The 18,886-nt window shown below is 39.8% G+C and overlaps 1 protein-coding gene across 2 annotated transcripts in view; it reads left to right on the top strand.

The window, feature by feature from the left end:
* Positions 1 to 2,685: 2,685 nt before the first annotated feature.
* The window catches only part of HGF (hepatocyte growth factor), a 62,336-nt gene continuing 46,135 nt past the window's right edge, over positions 2,686 to 18,886 (top strand). For both annotated transcript variants that reach the window (XM_063323538.1, XM_063323537.1), the window contains exons 1-2: positions 2,686 to 2,874; positions 14,959 to 15,124. In XM_063323538.1, coding sequence (XP_063179608.1) covers positions 2,799 to 2,874; positions 14,959 to 15,124 — 242 coding nt within the window. In that variant the 5' untranslated portion in view covers positions 2,686 to 2,798. The remainder of the gene's footprint in view (positions 2,875 to 14,958; positions 15,125 to 18,886) is intronic.

Below are 18,886 nucleotides of genomic sequence, written 5' to 3'. Positions count from 1 at the left end.
AGGGCAAGTTTGCAAAGCTGCCAAAAAAAATAGAAGAATAAGAAAAAAGAAAACCCAAAATCCCCACTCCCAGCTAAGCCCCAAAACCAGAAAAAGAGGAAGAGATTTATAGGTCAGAAAACATGCCCTCAAAAGGTCAGAAAACAGAATACTCGTGCATAAAACCTACAACTTTTGATTATGATATTTAGGTCTTTAGTTTCTCTATACGCAGACCAAAACTTAACATGGAATTCATTTTGCAAACTTATGCATGAAATGTAATTTTTCCATCCTTCCTTCATATCAAACTTCATTTAAAGGTAAAATTTGATTGAACTGAACTAAAATATTATGCTTCAGTTGTAAAATACATGGGGCAAGAAGACACAGAAAAAAAGAACATAATACATTTCGCAGTACATGATGCAGGACCAAAGAGCATTTTCATTTCACAGATGCGGATGCAAAACTTTGTCTTGACTGCCTACAAACAGAGCATCTGAATATAGCATCTATGGGATCTTTCCTTTTCTAATCTCCCTTCTGTCCCTGTCCCTCCACTCCGCGTGCCCTAGTTTCCACTGAGGGCAAATATATAGAGCTTCTGTAAAAGGCAGAGGTGCCCTCCAGCAAGTCCCCAAAACTGGACAAATGGAGAACCAGGACTATGGAATTGCACCTGCCCAGTATCATATGTGCAGCCAAAGAAGCTTATGCCCATGACTTGAGCTCTCAGGCAGAACTGCAGATACATCATCAATAATACATAACACTGTGTATTAATAATGGAAATCCATATAGCAAAATATTTTCTCCATTAAAGAGCGCCCTAGTCCTCAAGAGATGCAGCAGAAATCTTCCTAAAATTCAGGAGAGATCTGACCACAGGCCAAATACTCCCCTCAGGGAAGTCAGTGGCAAAAAAATCTGCTTGACTTTAATGGCACATGATTTTGTGCTTTATACAAAAAAAGGTCACTCATCACATGCATGGACAACAAGTCAAATACATCTGGTTAACAGAATGTAGCTATTCTGGGCTCAGCATGGTGCTACGGTTGTTTTTGTTGCTTATTGTTTATATTTATGTCTATCTTTAAGCACAGGGAGAAAAACAGAAAACAAACTCAGTGAGATATCCATGTTCTAACAGTTGCAGTGGACAAAGATTTCGCACAAGGTCATTGGCCTGTGGAATACATTTTCTCTGTTCTCAGGTTATGTATCTTTAAGGTACTTCCATAAATTAACTTTTATTCTTGGGAGAAAAACAAGGACAGCAAAAAAAACCCAACAACCACCCTAGAAATAATTTTCATTCTGCAGATTTCAGAAAGTATTTTTTTTTTCTCACATAAATGTGTTTTTCCTGTAATGCCAAATGTTCAAAATATTTTCTTCACAGACTCACTCTCAACTCCTTTCTGTCCCCTTTCTTCCACTTACCGAGGCATTAATTCCCAAGTGGAAATTTTTTGGTTTACCACTGGGCATAAATTGGGTGAAAAGAAAAAAACCAACAACTATGTTTTGGGAAAATAGGAAAAATAATAGTTAACAACGGACATTTACAGCTTGGAAAACAAACCGTTTTTAAGAAAAGCTGTTTCACTCAAAGGTGTTTATCAGCAGTATGGATAGTAAGTCTGGGAGAAGGAGTCTGGGCTGGAGAAGGAGACCTGTTTTCTGACGCACATGGCACGGGGCCACGTGCAGGTCTCCAGTTTATTTGCGGAAAATGGAGGGAAACGGTTTCCTGTGTTCTCACATACTCATGCTATAGACGGGAGGTGGGTGCATGGGAGAAAGGAACAGTTTAAATTAAGGGAGAACTTTTCCTGAAGTGTTTATTTTTAAACACTCGCGTGTCACGAAGGCCGGTCTCATGACTTTAAACAAAACCCAGTGCCATTGCTTCCGTGAGGTTAAAATGAAGCGCAATAGAAGAGTTACAAGCACTTTGCCTGCGACAGAAGGAAGGTCAGGCCTCACTTGGGTCTGAGGCTTGTCTCCACGGAGCGACACCAGCCAGCTGATACTTGACCTTTAGATTCCCCAGAGTTGCCACAATTTTGGGGAAGTGGCATTTGTCAGATGGCCAGAGAGGGTGATGGAAAGGCCAGGCTGGTGGCCAGGGGCAGCCATGGGCAGGTCGGAGGAAAGGTGTTTCCTACTGGGAAATTGGCCTTGCTTTATCCCCGGCCATGGGGTGGGGGCTATGGACGAGGGTGATGCCTGGGGATGGGGCTGAGGGGCAGGTGGAGAAAGGGGGAGGTTGTGAAAGGAAATGTCTGCAGGGAGGGAGAGTTTTGCTGTGGCTGCAGGTGGGAGGGCAAAGGGGGCAGTGGAGTCAGGATGGGCTGGGGGGAGGCTCCAGGGGGGCTGCGCGGCAGCAGACACCAGCCCCGGGGCAAGAGCTGGGGGCCCGGCCCGGCTGCTCCTCCTGAGCCCCTGAGGGATGGAGGGAGGGAGGCAGGGGGGAAGGAGGGAGGGAAGGGTGGAGGGAGGGAGGGATGCGGCGGTGGGAGCTCTCTCCCTGCGCTGGCTGCGGGGCGGGGGGGGGGGGGGGGGGGGAGGCAGCTCCTGGGGAGGGGAGGAGAGGAGGCAGAGAGGGGATGTTGTTAAACAGTTTCTTACCGTAAGAGGGAGTTGGGACCCAGATCTTTCCAGTTAATCACACAACAAACTTAGATCATCGCAATAAAAAGCAGCTCGGCTCACTCTGCCTCCTCTAGTGACCGGCTGTGCACAGGGTCCTTCCGAGGAGCCATCTCCTCTTCTCCTCCCCGCCAGCCGCCGGGGGGGCCGCCAGCACCATGTGGGTCACCCAACTCCTGCCAGCCTTGCTGCTCCATCAGCTGCTGCTGCTTCCCATCACCGTCCCTGTGGCAGGTTAGTTTTTCTATCACTTACGCTAGTGACACCCCGCCGCCACCACCCTCCACCTCACAGCTCCATCAGTTTCCCTCTCCCTCTCTCCCCCGTGGCGAGGGTGGGTGCTTGGGGCGGTGCACCGGGGGCATCCCCCGCACCACCGCAGGTGGGACAGGCGGGGAGACCCCCGCCACCTCCGCCAGCTCCAACCTGCTCGGCGGGGCAGGCACCTGGCCCCGCGGCCGGGCGGGGGCTTAGGTGCGCTGGTGCCCGCCCAGCGCCTCCCGCGCCCGGGGAGGGATGCGGAGCGGAGCGGGACAAGCCGGGCTTTGCCCGCGGCAGGGTGTTGGCGGCCAGCGGCTTGGGGTGAGACACGGCAGGTTTGGGTGGTTTGCGGAGTGGTCGCTGCTTGTGCCGCCGCCGCCTCCCCCGGTGAAGGGGCACTCGGGGCTCGCTTGGGACCGGGAGCCCTGGAGGGGCTGGGAGCTGGAGAAGGAAACCTCAGTTTTGTCCATAGGTGCTCGCGGCCGTTATCAGGACGTGAGGAAACATGTGTCCTCAATTTCCAAGCGGTAGAATAAATGTTAAGTAACAGAAGTTGACAAGGAATACCCAAAACACAGGATAGTACGTTGCTGAAAGGGAATATCCTTGCTGAAGTTCAGCAGCGTGAGCATGCTATTTCCAGACTTGTAATTTCATTAGATGTTCCCGATGAAATCCGGGAGGCGGAGGGGGGGAAGGAACAAACAATAAGTAATCAAGTGCTGGAAGCTCTTTAGCTGAATTTCTTTCCTGAAGTGTCCCCCTTGGACTGGATATCTGAAGAGCTCACTCTGTGTTTCTATTGGCCCTCTGGGGAGACGTTTAAGGAAAAAAAAGTTTGCAAAGGTTTCTACAAACCTTTCCTTCCTTCCTTCCGACAACATTGTTAGGGTCAGACCTTTGGACAGACAGAAACAAAAGACAGCCACAATTCAGGGAAAGGATCTGCCAGGAGTGGGCAGAGTGAGGGCAGGCACACTCTGCGCTCGGTCCTGGAGCAAGGTCTGAGGGCATCAGGCGACGTGTATGGCAAGTGATGTTGATGGCTTCCAAGACACAACTACATTTTCTAGTTAGAAAAATAAATAGTTTGAAATGTAATTTAAAAATGGACTACTTCGTGATCTGAGAGGGCAAGTAAAAAAAAAAAGACTGGTGGCATCACGTGCAGTAAAACCTGTCATTTTTCCCCTACAGTAGGAGTGTGGTTCTGTAGGATGCTGAACATCTCATCAGAGCTTCTGTGCTCAGTCTGCTCAGTGATGATTTTGTTTTTGTGGGCATTTTTAGCAGGTGACACAGAGATGCAAGCACTATGTTACTATACTTTTCTGAACTCCTTTTCCATGTACATTGCAATTTCCATGTTACGGACATGTGACCTCTCTCAAAAGTGATGACTAGAGCTGGCTAGGAATTTTCTGAGGAAATGTCTCTTTTTTTTTTTTTTTTTAAACTGGAAAATGCTGACCCATCAAAACTTTTCATAAAAATAATTCCTTTTAAGCATAAACTTTCTTTGGCTTGGTTCCCCCAAATCAAATAGAAGAGAAATTTGCAGCAGGAGATATTCACAATAACAGTGCACAACCTTCTGTTGAGAAACCCTCACCTATGGCAGAAACTCATCAACTGATGGGCTAGTTTGAAAAAAAAAGCTGAATAAACACTCCCCAGCTGCGTTCCATGGGCCAAAGATACTGAAACTGGTCTGCAGCCCAGTTCATAAGAAGCTAAGGTCACGCTTACTCTCTTGATATTTGGGATGCTTTTCTTGGATGAGAGGAAGTCCGTGTTCTCCCTGATTGTAGGCTCTTAGCGCTGGTCTGTAGTTTCCCAAGCTCAATGAATATTTAATCTACCTAATATTCCAACAGGAGAGATTGAGAGACAGCCTCAGCACTGTCCTGTCAGTAGGCTGACTCTTAGGGTTGTGCTCTAACCAATGGGCCCTCCAGTTTAGGAGTGGCTGGTTCATCTTGATGTGGAGGAAAATTAGATTTCCAAAACTTCAGAATTTTTCAGAGAGTAGAACTTGTTTTCTGGCCAACTTTCATAGTGACAGTTTCTTGGCAACCCTCTCTTTCTTAACTTTTCTCCCCCACCCGCCTTTAATATTAATCAAACCTATTGTATGCCTTATGGGCAAGAATGAGGACTCTTACCATGCGCTGCCATTGTGCTTACTTTGCTTTTTAAAAATACGTGATCTTCAACAATAGTGTCTGGATTTTTACAATTTAGGCAAGGGGAAGTTGTGCCATTCCTCTCTGAAAAGATATTGACTGCTTTCTAAACATACATGGTATCTTTGTACAGGATGTTGAATTCTTTTTACTGGGATGGTTTTAAGAAAGATATTTATTATTTTTATCTATATGAAAACAAGCTAAGTGGTGAAAACAAAATTTTAAAATAGGGAAAAAGGAAGTCTTTTGCTAATGCATGTCCATAGTCCATACTTTTTCGATTACAGTTCTGTCAAAGCTGATTTTAAATGTATGTAATGATGGGTGTTATTTCTTCTGTGAATGGATCTTTTAGGGTTGGAATCCCATGTCCTAAGTTCTGTGCGAAGACAAAGTCCTGTGTTGCCGAGTTTGCTGCCTAATACAGGTTGGGTTATATTAATGGGGAAAGAAAATGGAGGGTGAAGAAAACACTGAGAAATTTTCATGTCAGCAAGCTGTCCACACTATCAGTTTCTGAGTTTCTTTTTAATATATAAAAGATAAGAGGGTGATTGGTGAAAGATAAATGTGCAAGGTTCCTATAGACTACTTGCCTAGTCATTATCAATATTCTGTAAGTCTCTGTCACTTGCACAAAGAAATTAATCTGTAGCTAATAACTTTATCAGGGAATTTTCTTCCTTTTTCAGATATTATTCAGTATTCTTAGACAGTATCTCCTTAATAATGTTAATCTAGTGAAACTAAAAATAACTTTTTAATCAAAGCAAAAAGTAGACTGGTATATTGCTAAAGAGTGAATGTTAAAGATTTATTTCAATTAAATATATATTTTTCTGTGAAAAGACTGTTAGCCAAGTGTGTTTATTCAAATTTCACAGCACTTTCTGTAGTTTGGATCATCTGAAGCAGTTGTTAATGAAAATGTGGGACTTGCACTTAGTTTCTATAAATAACTATTGTTTAGAAAAAAATAAAATCAAATCCCGTAGCCATAATCGATGTTTGAATGTTGTGTATTCCTGTGGTCTGCATAGCTAAGTATATTTTAAAAATTTAACGTGATTTATACTTCCCCATCCCAGCTGTAGATAATCATTATGCTATATACTGTCAACAAAGCGAAATGATACTCTGCCAATTGGAAGACTGTATTCCTTCTGTTTAATGGAATCCTTTTGGTGCTCAGTGCCAGGGGCTGCTTGTTTTGCTCTCACATGTAATACAGCACTTGCCCTGCTTAACAGATTTTCTGTTTCTATTAATGCCATTTTCATAAGCAACGTAGCAGGAGAATACAGAGTTGAAAGACATGAGATTAAAATGTTGCATAAAACTCTGGAAAATTGTGCACTGAAGTCAAGGAAAGGAAAGCCTCTTATTGGAGGAGCTCATCTGTCATTATTGTAATACTTCAACTGAGGCCAGGGCTGGAAGGGAAATGTGCAGTCTCCCTCCGAGAACATAATATCTCCCCTTTGGATCTTTACGCTGAACATTAGTTTGCCACTTAAGCATTTCGAACTTTTCCAAGGAGATTTGAAAGCAGGATAACTGGGCCTCTTGATGGGTAAAAGCTTTATGTGGGGAGGAGAGGGTTGCCCTGAACATTGTGCAGTTACTTGTACTGGATGAGTGTTGGAATGTCACTCTCTCCCCATCAGTGTTGAGGTGGAGGGTTGAAGGGCAGAGGCTACAAGGCAGCAGGGAAGTGAGAAAGGATTGATCACGGAGGCGAGAAAGGATTGATCTCCATGCTTCGTTGGGAAGCATGACTGGTAGGAGAATTGGCACGATGTGAGCAATGCTTGCAGTGGGGAAGTATGGCAATGAAAAACAACTAGGAAGGGGTGAGAACATCCTCACTGTTACCCCATCTGTTTTCTGTAGGGTTTTTTGGCAGTGGCCCTTAAAGGACAATAGAGCTGTTCCCGAATGTGGTGAGTACCTACACGTAAAGCAGTGCTGCAGCGAAGCAGAGCTGGGAACACGCTCCAGATTAGTCAGATGTGTTGGCAAAATCTAGCTGCAGGAGTTTTCAATGGCTTGTGGGCCTCCACCCATGTTCTGTCTGATGAGCCCGGCCATGCCTGGCAGTTCTCGGTGCTGCTGGCCCAGCTGGGGACTGGCTGCTCCCTCCATCTCCCCTCAGCTCCAGCTCTTCCTATGACTCCTGGCCTTGGCCAGCAGCACTGGTTTTATGTATACAACATGCAGCAAGGCTCTCATCACTCCTCACAGGGGCTGTTTTGCTGCCCTCAGCAGTCCATCACTCTTTGTTTTGCCCAAATTCCTACCCTGCCTGCCTATGCCTTTCTCTTTATCCTGCACTCCGTGCCTGGGCATCCTCAGTGGCAGCTGAGACGCCATCAAGACAGAAGCCCACAACGTGCTGGGTGCCCCAGAGGAGACACCAAACGCTTGTAAAGATTGTGGAATGCAATGCGAAATGGTGGGGATTTAATTCTTGTGCAAAATGCGTAAAAAGACAAATCTTACAAAGAAAAATCCTCTTAGTAATTTAGCCAGAGGTTAGATACAGCAAGTCAGAGTATAAACTGCAGAACATTTGTTTCTGCCAATGGGTCCCAGCATCCTGCTGAGCAGATAACCTTTTCTTGGAAGAAAAAGAGCTGTCCTTTTGCCTCTGCCATCCAATTTTAGAATATACTATCAGTTGTTAGCATTATCCTTAGCTTCTTGAGCTTTCTTGATGACTATAGGAGAGGGTTACAAAGGCAGGACTCAGCATAAACATGAAGTTGGGTTCCAAGTAACATGGCAATCTCTGCAGCTGCTAATAAGGGGTATGCGTGCACGGGGGTGGGTGTGTGAGTGGTAATATGCAATGTAAAGCCAAAAAGAAATATCTTTCTGCATTTCCTGAATCTGCTCAACAGCTAGACTGAAAGCCAATGTAAAAATAAGGAAAAAATTATCTTCTATATTATATATCTATGTTTCAAACTACTTTCTAAAAATTGTAGATTTTTTTCCCATAGTGGCTCTTTTGCCAAGGAAATAAATTTCAGCAGCTAAAATAATCGCATCATCCTCCAGATACCTTTCTGAGAAACTGTTTAATTGTGACAAGCTAGAGATGCCTCCTTGGACAGCTGGTTTTATTTTGGTGACTTTCCATCTATACAGCAGTTTTTATGGGTATGGTTGGTAAACTTCTTTCACGCCAAATTATTGTCTTACATAAATAACCACATTAAACTTAATCTGGCATCTAAATCTATTCAATCTACAAAGTTCTTTTCTTGGGCACATTTCAGAGTTGTTTCAGTTTCTCATTATGTTGGTCTTTCTTTCTTTCTTTCTTCCTTTCTTTCTTCCTTCCTTCCTTTTTTTTTTTTTTTTTATTTTTCCAAATGAGAAGTCATTTGGAAAAGGTGTTCACTTTTTTGCATTCTAGCCAGGAATCTGGACATTTCTGATACTGAAACAGGCATAAGGAGAAGTCAAAGTAAATGAAAGTAAGTTAAAAGTAAGTTGAAAGTGCTGAGCATTAATTCTTTTTTATCCAAGTGACTCTGTTAGGACTTGTTTTAAGAGAGAAAACTGCATTGAATGTATTTCTTTGAAAAGGGCTTCCTAACTGTTCTCATAGATAACAATATTTTGATGCCTCTATTAATGGTTTTAGTATCAACATTCACCTTTAACATCTTTTCTTTTACTACTGTGACCATACTGTTAAATAAAGCGTGTGGTGTCTGAAACCATTTAGTAACATCTACTTTCACCATCTGGTCAAGTTTTGTTGTGGTTTTTTTTTTTTTTTTAATTAATGAAGCCAGTATATTTACGTTGTCATACTGGGGCCTGCATCAATATGCAATTTACCCTTGATGTTTTATATCCTTTGAAAAGCATTGTCGTGGAAATACATCATTGAATTTAATTAAAAGTATCCCTTGAACCATGTTTAATTGACAAGTTAAACACCTCACTGCATTTGCATAATGTTCTTCAATGCCAGTATGCTGAGAAATGTTGCTTTATTTCAAACCCTACTCACTTATTTTTCTTCTTACACAAGCTTTACCAAATGCAATTTTATGCATATAATCTAGCATACTTTATTTTTTTATTTTCATATTAAATTGTCACTATTTATACTGTGATAATAATTCAGCTTTTCTATCTATTATAAAAAGTGTTTTCTGACACTGTGATAACCCATCGTTTTGCAGATTTTTGCTTTGTACATTTTTTTGAGATCTAACTTTCGCTTGTTTCTTTTTTTTCCATTCAGATACATACTTATGAATATCTTTTCTTGGGTGTAACCATGCAATTTTTGTTGAGTATGATGTTCCCTGTTAAAATGTTTGTTTCATTTATTGTATTGAACTATGCTTTCGTGCATTTATTTCAGACATGTTTAGGGTTGGGCTTTTGTTTCAGGCTTTTTTTCTTTTTTTTTCCCCAAGAGTTTCAAGTCACGTGAAATTCGGCTCTCATATTTTTTATTTTTTTTTTCTAGCTCAATGGGGAAATCCAGTTTACTTTGGCTTGCAGTGATGATTGTTTGCAAAATTAAGTTAATAGCTAATCTCATTTTGACATTCTGACCTGGTTATCACTTATAACACAAATAATTCAATCTCTAATTAGTCCATCTGTTAACTGCTCAAGGTCAAGTGACTTCATTTCATTAAAAACACGATGCAAAACATTAAACAGAGAACTAAAATGCCAATTGATACTAAAGGGGCTATGTCTCTTCTATGTTTCTGAAATAAGTGTATCAGTTTATATGACCATTTTTCTTTACTGGAATATATTTTGAATCTTTGCTTCTCTGAGCTTCCTGCACAGTGTGTGGACAATTTCCCTCTTTCAGTTTTTCTCCCCAATGCCATCTTATTTTGCATTTCATTGCACTATTTGGAAGGACTGCTGTTGATTCCTGCAGTTCTCTGACAGTATCTTCCAGCCTAAAGAATTTAGATATCTTCATTTTCTTGATTTTTTTCCTCCTAAAGATTTATCTCTGACATCTAACAAACATGATGAAGAATGGTTCTGTTATGTGACTGTCCATATTTTTTTCAAAACGGAAAATTATAAAAGACCTTTTTTCCATCCACGATATGAAGACCTGTATCCAACTTACATACATCAGTAACTATGATAATAGAGAAAAAAAAATCATTACTGCAAACAATATAAAGTTTAGCACAACAAAGCAAATAACTACTTGGAAAAATGCTGAAGTTCTGCAAGTGTAAACACACAGAATAAGGAAATAAAACTCCATACCAAATCATCAAGATTTCATTAAGAATCTCATTTTAAATACAAAAATTCAATTCAAATGTATTTCTCTTCTCATTTGGAAAATTTTGTGTTGAGTTTTGATGTGTTTGTTCTGTGTAATAAAGTGGGGTGCAAAATTTGAAAGAAGTGAAATGAACGAGGCATCTCACGTTATCACAAGACTTCACAATGCGCTTCTTTAAGAAAGCACTAACTGTTGCATAGACTAGAGTGAAACTTGGAAACCCTGGAAGCCGACATGCCAAATGCATCATAACTCCTGTTTAATAAAAGCTTCGTAGAGTCTACGACAAGTCCATAAAAGTGGAGATTTTTCTCAGGGAGACAGCCAGTATGCTCCAGTTGTACTCTGTAAGGCTGTAATTCCTAAGCCTAAGTATACATCTGCATTTGAAAAAGCTGGACTGGCAGAGGAAGGAGAAAGGGATTACCAATGAGGTAGATAAAGCTAGAAAAATTTCATTGTAAAATTTTTCTGTAGACAATACAAGTAGGGTTTTTGATCTCATTATAATGGGCAAAGGTGATCCTTAGGCCTGTTGATGTCCTGTATGTCATTTTGGTTACCACAACAATGGTATCATATTGGCTATATTAGTTTTTTACTACTAAACAGCTAATGCAAAACCAAATCCTTTTTGTGGTCCGACTAAGACCTGAGAGTCTGAAACTTGACTTGCTTAGGTATTTGAACTCTAAATGGCCTGCAACTAGATTTATACTGAATTTCTTGACTCTTGTATAGCTCACTATTAGACCTATTGTTTTCTGCAAGGTCTGAATTGTTATTTGAGATATAAAACATAATTAGATAGTTTCAGGACTAAATGGTGTGCTGGTATGGGAGCCTAAAGCCCTTTTTGATGTGGGACACAGGGACAGAAGAGAAAAAGGAAACTACTTTGCTGTCATTTTCCCATTAGTCCAACAGTTAGAAAATATCTGGAGAGTGGGAGAGATCAAAATACAAACACCTTTGCTGATTAAAACCTATTTCTCTTGTAAAGGAAGTGTCTTAATTTCTATGATATTGAAAATTATAGCATCCGTTACTCTCAGTACTTGCTGTTTTACTGGTTCTATTTTGTATAAATATAATTAAGATTGCATTTAAGTAGGTTCTAGAGTACAGGTACTGCAACCTCCTGGTGAGTTTTCTCACCAAAATGCTGCAGAATAATTTCTTTATCCTTGATGATTGGTTTGGATGTGGACTGGAACTATTCCAAGAAAAGATATTGCTGGAAATCTTTTCACCCAGATGCTCTATACTTTGAGCAGTCTCAGTTAATGCTCAGATATGATATCTGAGAAGTTTATACAGAAATCTCACATGAAAAAGGTCATAATGGAACGCAAAGTTGGGTTCTTGTAGTTCCCAAGTAAATATCTTTCACTGTAAGGAACACTTTTTTTTTAGTAAATATTTCAAGCATTTTATGAAAATGGAAGAACTCCAGTAGGGACACTGTGGAAATCCCAAATGAGATTATGGAGTCCTTGTCCAGTGCTGCATCCTACCAGAGCAAATGTGGTAGTTTCCATTTCCTTGGGCGCTGGCTGAGCACTTCTTTTTTCTGTTCAGACAAGGTTGCTACCATGTTAAGAAGTAGAAAGAAGAAACACTCTCACCTTTTTGAGGGTTTTTTTTTAAGTTGACTGAAGAAATATTTTTAGTTAGTGGTTGCTTCTGTTGAAGAAAAAAAATGTTGATTCATATTTGACTGGATTCTTTTGTATTTGAATCAGCTGCTATTATTTTCAAATTTAAGTGGAATGTCAGACTTCCTTAGTAATATGATATTCAACTACAAGAAACATTAGAGGACACGACCCACAGAATAACCGAAGTCCTGATTAATCAAAGTTTAGGAAACTGGAATGAATGGCAATCACAAATTAAGAACATTAGTTAGAGCATATTGCATGATAACCTTTAATGTAGAACATTTCTAGGGCATTATTTGATTTAAGATTTTTATAATAAAAGCACCTAATTTGAAATAAAAAGGCTCAATTATTTTCATTTATTTTGTTGTTAGAGTTGTAAAAGTAATGCTTTGCATTATTCTGATGGTTCTAACAGTCACACCACAGACGCCTTTGGCCCTTTGCCTTTTGGATTATAGGCAAGTCATAGAATGTTGTTGTTTGAAAGCTAAAGTAAATCAGGCTGTTATGAATTGCTAAAAGCAAGATCAAACCCATAATCCTCTTTGGACAACTGCTAGGAAAAGAAGAAAAAAAAAGCAGAACTGTGAACCATGTTTTTCAGGCAGAACAGAATTTCTTGATTTTTTGAATCATATTCTTGCATGCTAGCTGGTGAGTTTAAGAAGCTGTTATCATCGGGAATTAAGATAATGACACTTATCAGTAAATGGGAAATGTTATCATCAGGAACTGAAAGAAAATACTTTGATATTTCTGTACAGATAGATTCTTACCTCCATTTGACATAAAAGTCTTGGCTGAGACAACTTAGAACTAACAAATATGTCTTGTAAGATAATAGATTGAGAGATTTACCACAAAAGCTTTATAGAAGACTTGTTTTTCTGTGGTTGTCTTAAAGAGCAGATGCAATCCTTTATGCAGCCCTTCGGCTCTATCACAGGTACAGCAAAAAATAAAGCAGTTTCAGTGTAGACACAATGGCTTCCAGTAACCGAGTGCCGGTACTTAAGGCAAGAGTATCCTCACAGCATTTCCCTAAACATAATGATTCATTTTGGGTGGGTGTGCACTGCACTAACACAAGGGCTGAAAATGCTTAAGAGAGCTAATAGGAGTCCCTAACACAGCACCAAAAGTATTAACATTTGATCTTTTCATCAAAAGCTTCTTCATATAATAATAACACGGATGTGCAAGTAAATAAATACTTTTTTGCTGAAAATGTTTGTAGCTGGAATTAAAATCGTGGGCTATTAGGTGCAGGGGAATTACAGAGTTCACCTTCATCAGTTCAAAAAGAAGGAGAGTAGGATGGGGTGAAGATTATTTTATAGGGACATCACAGCTGAGATATTCTACTCCTTTGATTTTCTTTTTTTTAAAGGCTGAAGCTTGATGAAATCTAATTTAAATGCCTTTGGTGTATTTTTAGGTGTCTTAGGGATAACTCACCACTGAGAGGTGTGATTTAGCTGAATCCAGTGAAAATGTGAGCTCGCTTAATGATCAGGATAGAAGTTCTGCAAAGGGAACACCCTTAAGCCCTCTTTGGCTTTACAGTATGTGGAGCTGGCAGTAACTCCTTCAGAGCCTCAGCTATTGTAATTTACAGAGTTATTCTGAGCTTCTGCACAGAATGCACCAAGCAAAAATCCACTGGCCTAAGCACACTCTGCACTTGCATGAGGAATTATCTATTCAGGATAATTGAGCACTAGGGTGAGGCTTCATATATTTGAAAGACTGGCAAATTTTAATAAATTGATGCTTAGCATTCGTGTTCTATCATTGTTTCAGATTCTGTAGAGAAAACTGAAAGGACAGCTGTGAAAACAGTTATATGGAAAGAAGTTATGAAAAATATTTTTAGCTACTTTGTAAATTAAGGAGGGATTAATTCACCTAAATTTACCTGGATTAGTCATCTAATCCAAAAAGATCATCTGGGATCATTGAGTGAAATAGGAGCAATAGATCCAAAGCACAATTCGTCCTCCCTGTGTTACTCATCTGTCAGAACTGGGAGAATCACTCTCAAGAGGTACTCATCTGCCTTCACTGACGATGGAGCAGCCTACACTGGCAGACTTGTTTCTATGGAAAAAATTATTAAAAATACATACATATGGTGAAAACTGTGGGTTTTTCTTGCAAAAATCAAAAATGTTTCCTCTTGCACTTTAGCCAAACATCTCTAGTCAGTCTTCCCTGCTCCATTTTACGCCCCTTCCACTGGGCCTTTGAACAGGGATGTGGAAACCAGATCAGTGCATTCTTTTTTGCAGAAATCTTTGCAACAGTGCAGATCATTTCCATGATATGGCCTCTGCCTCCCCTGCTCTTCTTTTCTGTAGGCTAACAACTCTAACTCAGTCACACCTAAACTGCACACAACACTCGCACCGAGTCTTCACTGGAGCCGAGGGAGGACAAATGGTTATGTCACATCACTTCCAGGCATCACTTCTTTTCACAATTTGCAATCAAAAGTTTGCTGTTCATCTTTTTCACCTGAGTTTTTCATGGCAGTATTTATAAGATCTCAGGTTATTATTATCAGGCATATTTTGGGGTCTCTGAAAAAAAAATTACAAAGCGTGAAAAACTTTCCTCTTACCCTTTTCTAGCATTATGCAAGTCTTTATTTGAAATTAATTTTGCTATAATTCCTACCATTTCTGTTTTTAAGAATGGGGAGCACCATCTGAAATAATCAATTCTTCTCAAGTATCTGCTTGTACCTTATTTTTGTGAATTTCTTTATGCTTTAGGTACCAGTGTTCCTATAATTCCTAATAAATGTTATTCATATCTAATGCAATCTTCAATCTCAGCACTCTTCCTTACAGTGTTTTTTTTTATTTGTTTTTTTTTGTCTTCTTTCCTTCTTTCTTAGAGGGTAAAGGAAAAAGGAGAAATCCTCTTCATGACTTCAAAAAAACAGGAGAGTTGATGCTCATTAAAGTAAACAAAACACTGGAAGTAAAAACCAAGCTGTTAAATACCACTGAGCAATGTGCCAAGAGATGCAGCAGGAACAAAGGCCTTTCATTCACTTGCAAGTAAGTTATGTATCTCTATTATTTTATTGTTGTTTTTTTTTCCTAATGGAACCTATATAACTCCTTTGACCAAAGCTCTGTCTGTAACTGTCATCAGTGCTAGCTTGTACTAAGGATTTCCATGAACTTGCTCTACCTGTGCAGAGAGTGTCAGTCTTTTCTGAAGCCTTATCTGAGTTGTTCTGTCTTCTTAGCTTGTCCAATCTGTGATCTTTTCCATAACATAGCTGAAAAAATATACTCATGTTAAGATATGGATGACTTGTGCTGCGCTGTAGTGTTCGGTGAACATTTCTGAGATTTTTATGTCTCTTATAAAATGGTTATTGTCACACATCACAGCTGCAGTATTTCAGCACCACTTCAGACCATATTCTGTCTTCATTCTTTGCACATTACTCCCTCTGAAATCAATGGGAACCTCACACATGGAGCGCAGATACACGCACTGCTGAAGTTCACTGGCAAGTGCTACGAATCTGATACAATGGAATCAAACCTTCTGGGCTGCACAATCATTACGAGTATATGACAGTTATTCTTCAGCATCTGCTGTCTCTTAGAAACACATCATGCAGCTGATTGCTTGTCTGCCTTGTACACATTCTCTACTATTTTTTGGAACAAATCACTATTATTTTTCACATGTATTAGACTTAAATTATCCCCCTGGCCTCTCTTAGTCTAGACCATTAGCAATAAATGAAAGGACATGAATGCAGGAGAATCTTGGAGAGAATGGATGGCTTCTGTACTGGTGAGTACTGGGCTAAATATGAGCCTGGTCTTGAAACATAAAAAAGTCTTGACAATCACTACAAATGAAAGCTAGACCAAATGTGATAACAAAAGGTCTTCCTTGGCACAAAAGGTCCTCAACTTTAATTTAATCCTTCTTTAAGCCTTTAATTCCAGTGTTGCAAGACCTAGTTTGTGTTGTGTTTTGCTTTGACTATTTATATATGTAAACAATGAGCAGATCTTACTTATTTCTGCTAGAAAATATTTTCCAGGCACTAATATTTTTCACATGGTACAAGCCACTCCTTTTCCTATTGGCAGAGCTTCCACTGAGATCATTGCCAAGTGGATCAGGTTGTATTCAAGAGATCCTTGAGTTCTGATGGTCAGCAGCGAGGAGTATTATAAAATTAGGTTTCACAGTATAAAAAAATTCTGAAAGATGCCAAGCAGACAGCAATTCTGTATTCCAACGTCTCTTAAGAAAATAGTCTCAAGCTAGTTGTAGCTGCTCTGGCTGGTATGTTCCGTGTTCTGAAAATAAAAAGTAGGTTAATATATTTATAGATTATATTTTACATTAATAATAATCTAGAATCTCTCTGAAAATTTAAAACTTTTGCATTTGTGAAGAAATTTTTTCTATTGGGACAGCATCTGATGGATTCATTCAGGGGCAAATTCTCTCTGCTGTAATCAGCCAAGAAAGCAACAGAGAAGAGCCATGAGGGACTTTGAGAACACAGCTTGGAAGAATCCTACTCACAGATAGCAGGATTACAATAGTCACATACCTATTTTTCACTGAAGATGAAAAAGAATTGTAAATCTGACTACTTGTGCTCTGAATTTCCAATTTTCCCCTACATTTCTCTATCAAGGAAGGCTAGCAGCAGAGATGTAGGTGGTTAGATCTTGCCTGTGCTACCACTATGCAGCACAACATGAAGGATTTTCTGTATCTGTGAACATTCTTGTGGTTTCCCATTTGGCCCCAGATGAGTCCAGTTGTAGTGTGCACAGTTCTTTGATGCTACTGTAAACATGTATTTGACATGTGTTCCCTTTTAAAGGAATCAGTGATTACTAATGTTTCCCTTTTATTCCTAGGATCCTCAGTCTTTAACTTCATACCAGCATATGGTTACTACAAGGTGAAATTTGTTGCCAACTTAAATTAAAACCAATTAGTTTACTGGTTGCTGTGGGAGCATTCTAAAATAACAAAAGTAGTAAAACAGAATGATATTTTAAATACTTGAAATACAGACTTAGATTTTCCTTTGTTTATTGACATTTTCATGGCTTGATTCTGTCACATCCATGCAGTAGTTCTCCATCACTCGGGTCATGGCACTGATGTTTTCTTCTCTGGATGCAAACTCGATTTTTTTTAAGTATTAAGATCAAATAAAATGGAAATACTTTGTAACATAATTGTGACAATAGCACTGGTAGCAGCAGCCTCTGGGTATGTACCCCGTGAGGTACACCAGCAGGAAGAGGGTTGGGTTTCTTTTCTTCCAGAAAGTGGTAAAGTAGCAGATTCCAGGCACTACACACTTATAAAAGGATCAGCCACTCATTATTTTGGGGGGAGAAGAAAAAAAAAAAAAAAAGAAGGAAACTTTTGATTTATTTATGATAAGTTTCTGTATCACTTGCAAGTAAATTGTGAGCATTATATTTGATAATCATTAATCCTTGCTGTTTTTAACTCTGACACCTTTTTGTTGGAGCTAATATATGTCACTTCCTAGAATGTCTTAGAATGGACCTTTCCTCTTTTCCCTTGCTATCATGTTTTCACAGATCTTGATCATTTCCAACTGAGTTGCAAGGTCCTTATCAAGATTTGTTTCTTCTTCATAACACTATTCCTAAAATCCCCCCTCAAAATACTCCTTAGATTTGCTTACCTTGTCTTTTTGACTTCATAACTCTCTGTACATCATTTTCAGCCTTCCCTATCAGCTTTATTAACCTGCTGCTAGACTGTTCTTATTCCTTTGTTTCACCACCATTTGCAGTCTATTACTCCCACTGTTTTCCTTCAGTCATCCTTGCAGCTGTCCCACTACATTTCTTATGGACGAGAAAAAGATTATATAGTTACTATTTTATTGGCTGTGCAGATGACTTTTGCAGACATGTCACTTCCTTACCTACAAAGCTGTGCCTGTCTTACCCTTTGTTATCTGCTTAATTTCTGGAGTGTCTTTGTATTTACAGAAAGGGATTCCAGTACAGACCACGGGATTCCAGTATCAGAGAACCTACTGACTATCTCAGTACAAATAGCAACAACAAAAAAGGTTGTGATCGGCAGTATCAGTATAAGAAAGTCCAAGAATTTGCTTCAATATGTTGACTTTGGAAGTGTAAAAACCCTCCAGTTTTGGGTCCAAGAAAAGATTGTTAGAAACTTTTATGTGCAGAAGTGGCTGAAGACAAACTGGAAAGAAACCAAAAGGCAACTGAAAGGCAAAAAGTGAAAGAAATGTTTGTAAACAGTGCATTCTGCATTCCCGCTTTAGGAGGGAGGAGGGGAAAGGAGAATGTAATTGGAAAGGCAGGAAAGGTCAAGGATATTTTTGTGAAGATGGAGTTAGAGGCACTTGGATACGCTCATATTTGAGAACTCGCCAGGAGAGAACAGAAGGCTGAACAAGGGCAGAAGGATGAAGGTTAGCAGGTTGGAAACATTTGGAGTCAACAGAGTAGAGAGAGCAGTTGGACGAAAAATCTGTTTGGTGATGGAAATGATAATGAAGAGGATGTTTGAAAGAGAGAAGAGTGGGGAGGTTGGATAGGATCTTGTAATATTTTTAACTGAAGCCAGCAAGATCTCACACAGAAAAACTTCTATGGTGAGAGGGGAATTAAATGAAGATCAAAGAGCTTTGAGTTGGGGGACGTACTGCTCAGGAATATGGCACAGCCAAAGTACGGATGAAGTGCAGGAAACCTGTGTGTTCTTTTGGATATTATCAAGTAGTGTTAAAATGCCTTCTCAGGTCA

This window comes from Chroicocephalus ridibundus, chromosome 1 (assembly GCF_963924245.1).
Source record: "Chroicocephalus ridibundus chromosome 1, bChrRid1.1, whole genome shotgun sequence".
Taxonomy (NCBI): domain Eukaryota; kingdom Metazoa; phylum Chordata; class Aves; order Charadriiformes; family Laridae; genus Chroicocephalus; species Chroicocephalus ridibundus.
Note: the sequence above shows the minus strand (reverse complement) of the source record. Positions and strands in the feature narration are given on the sequence as shown.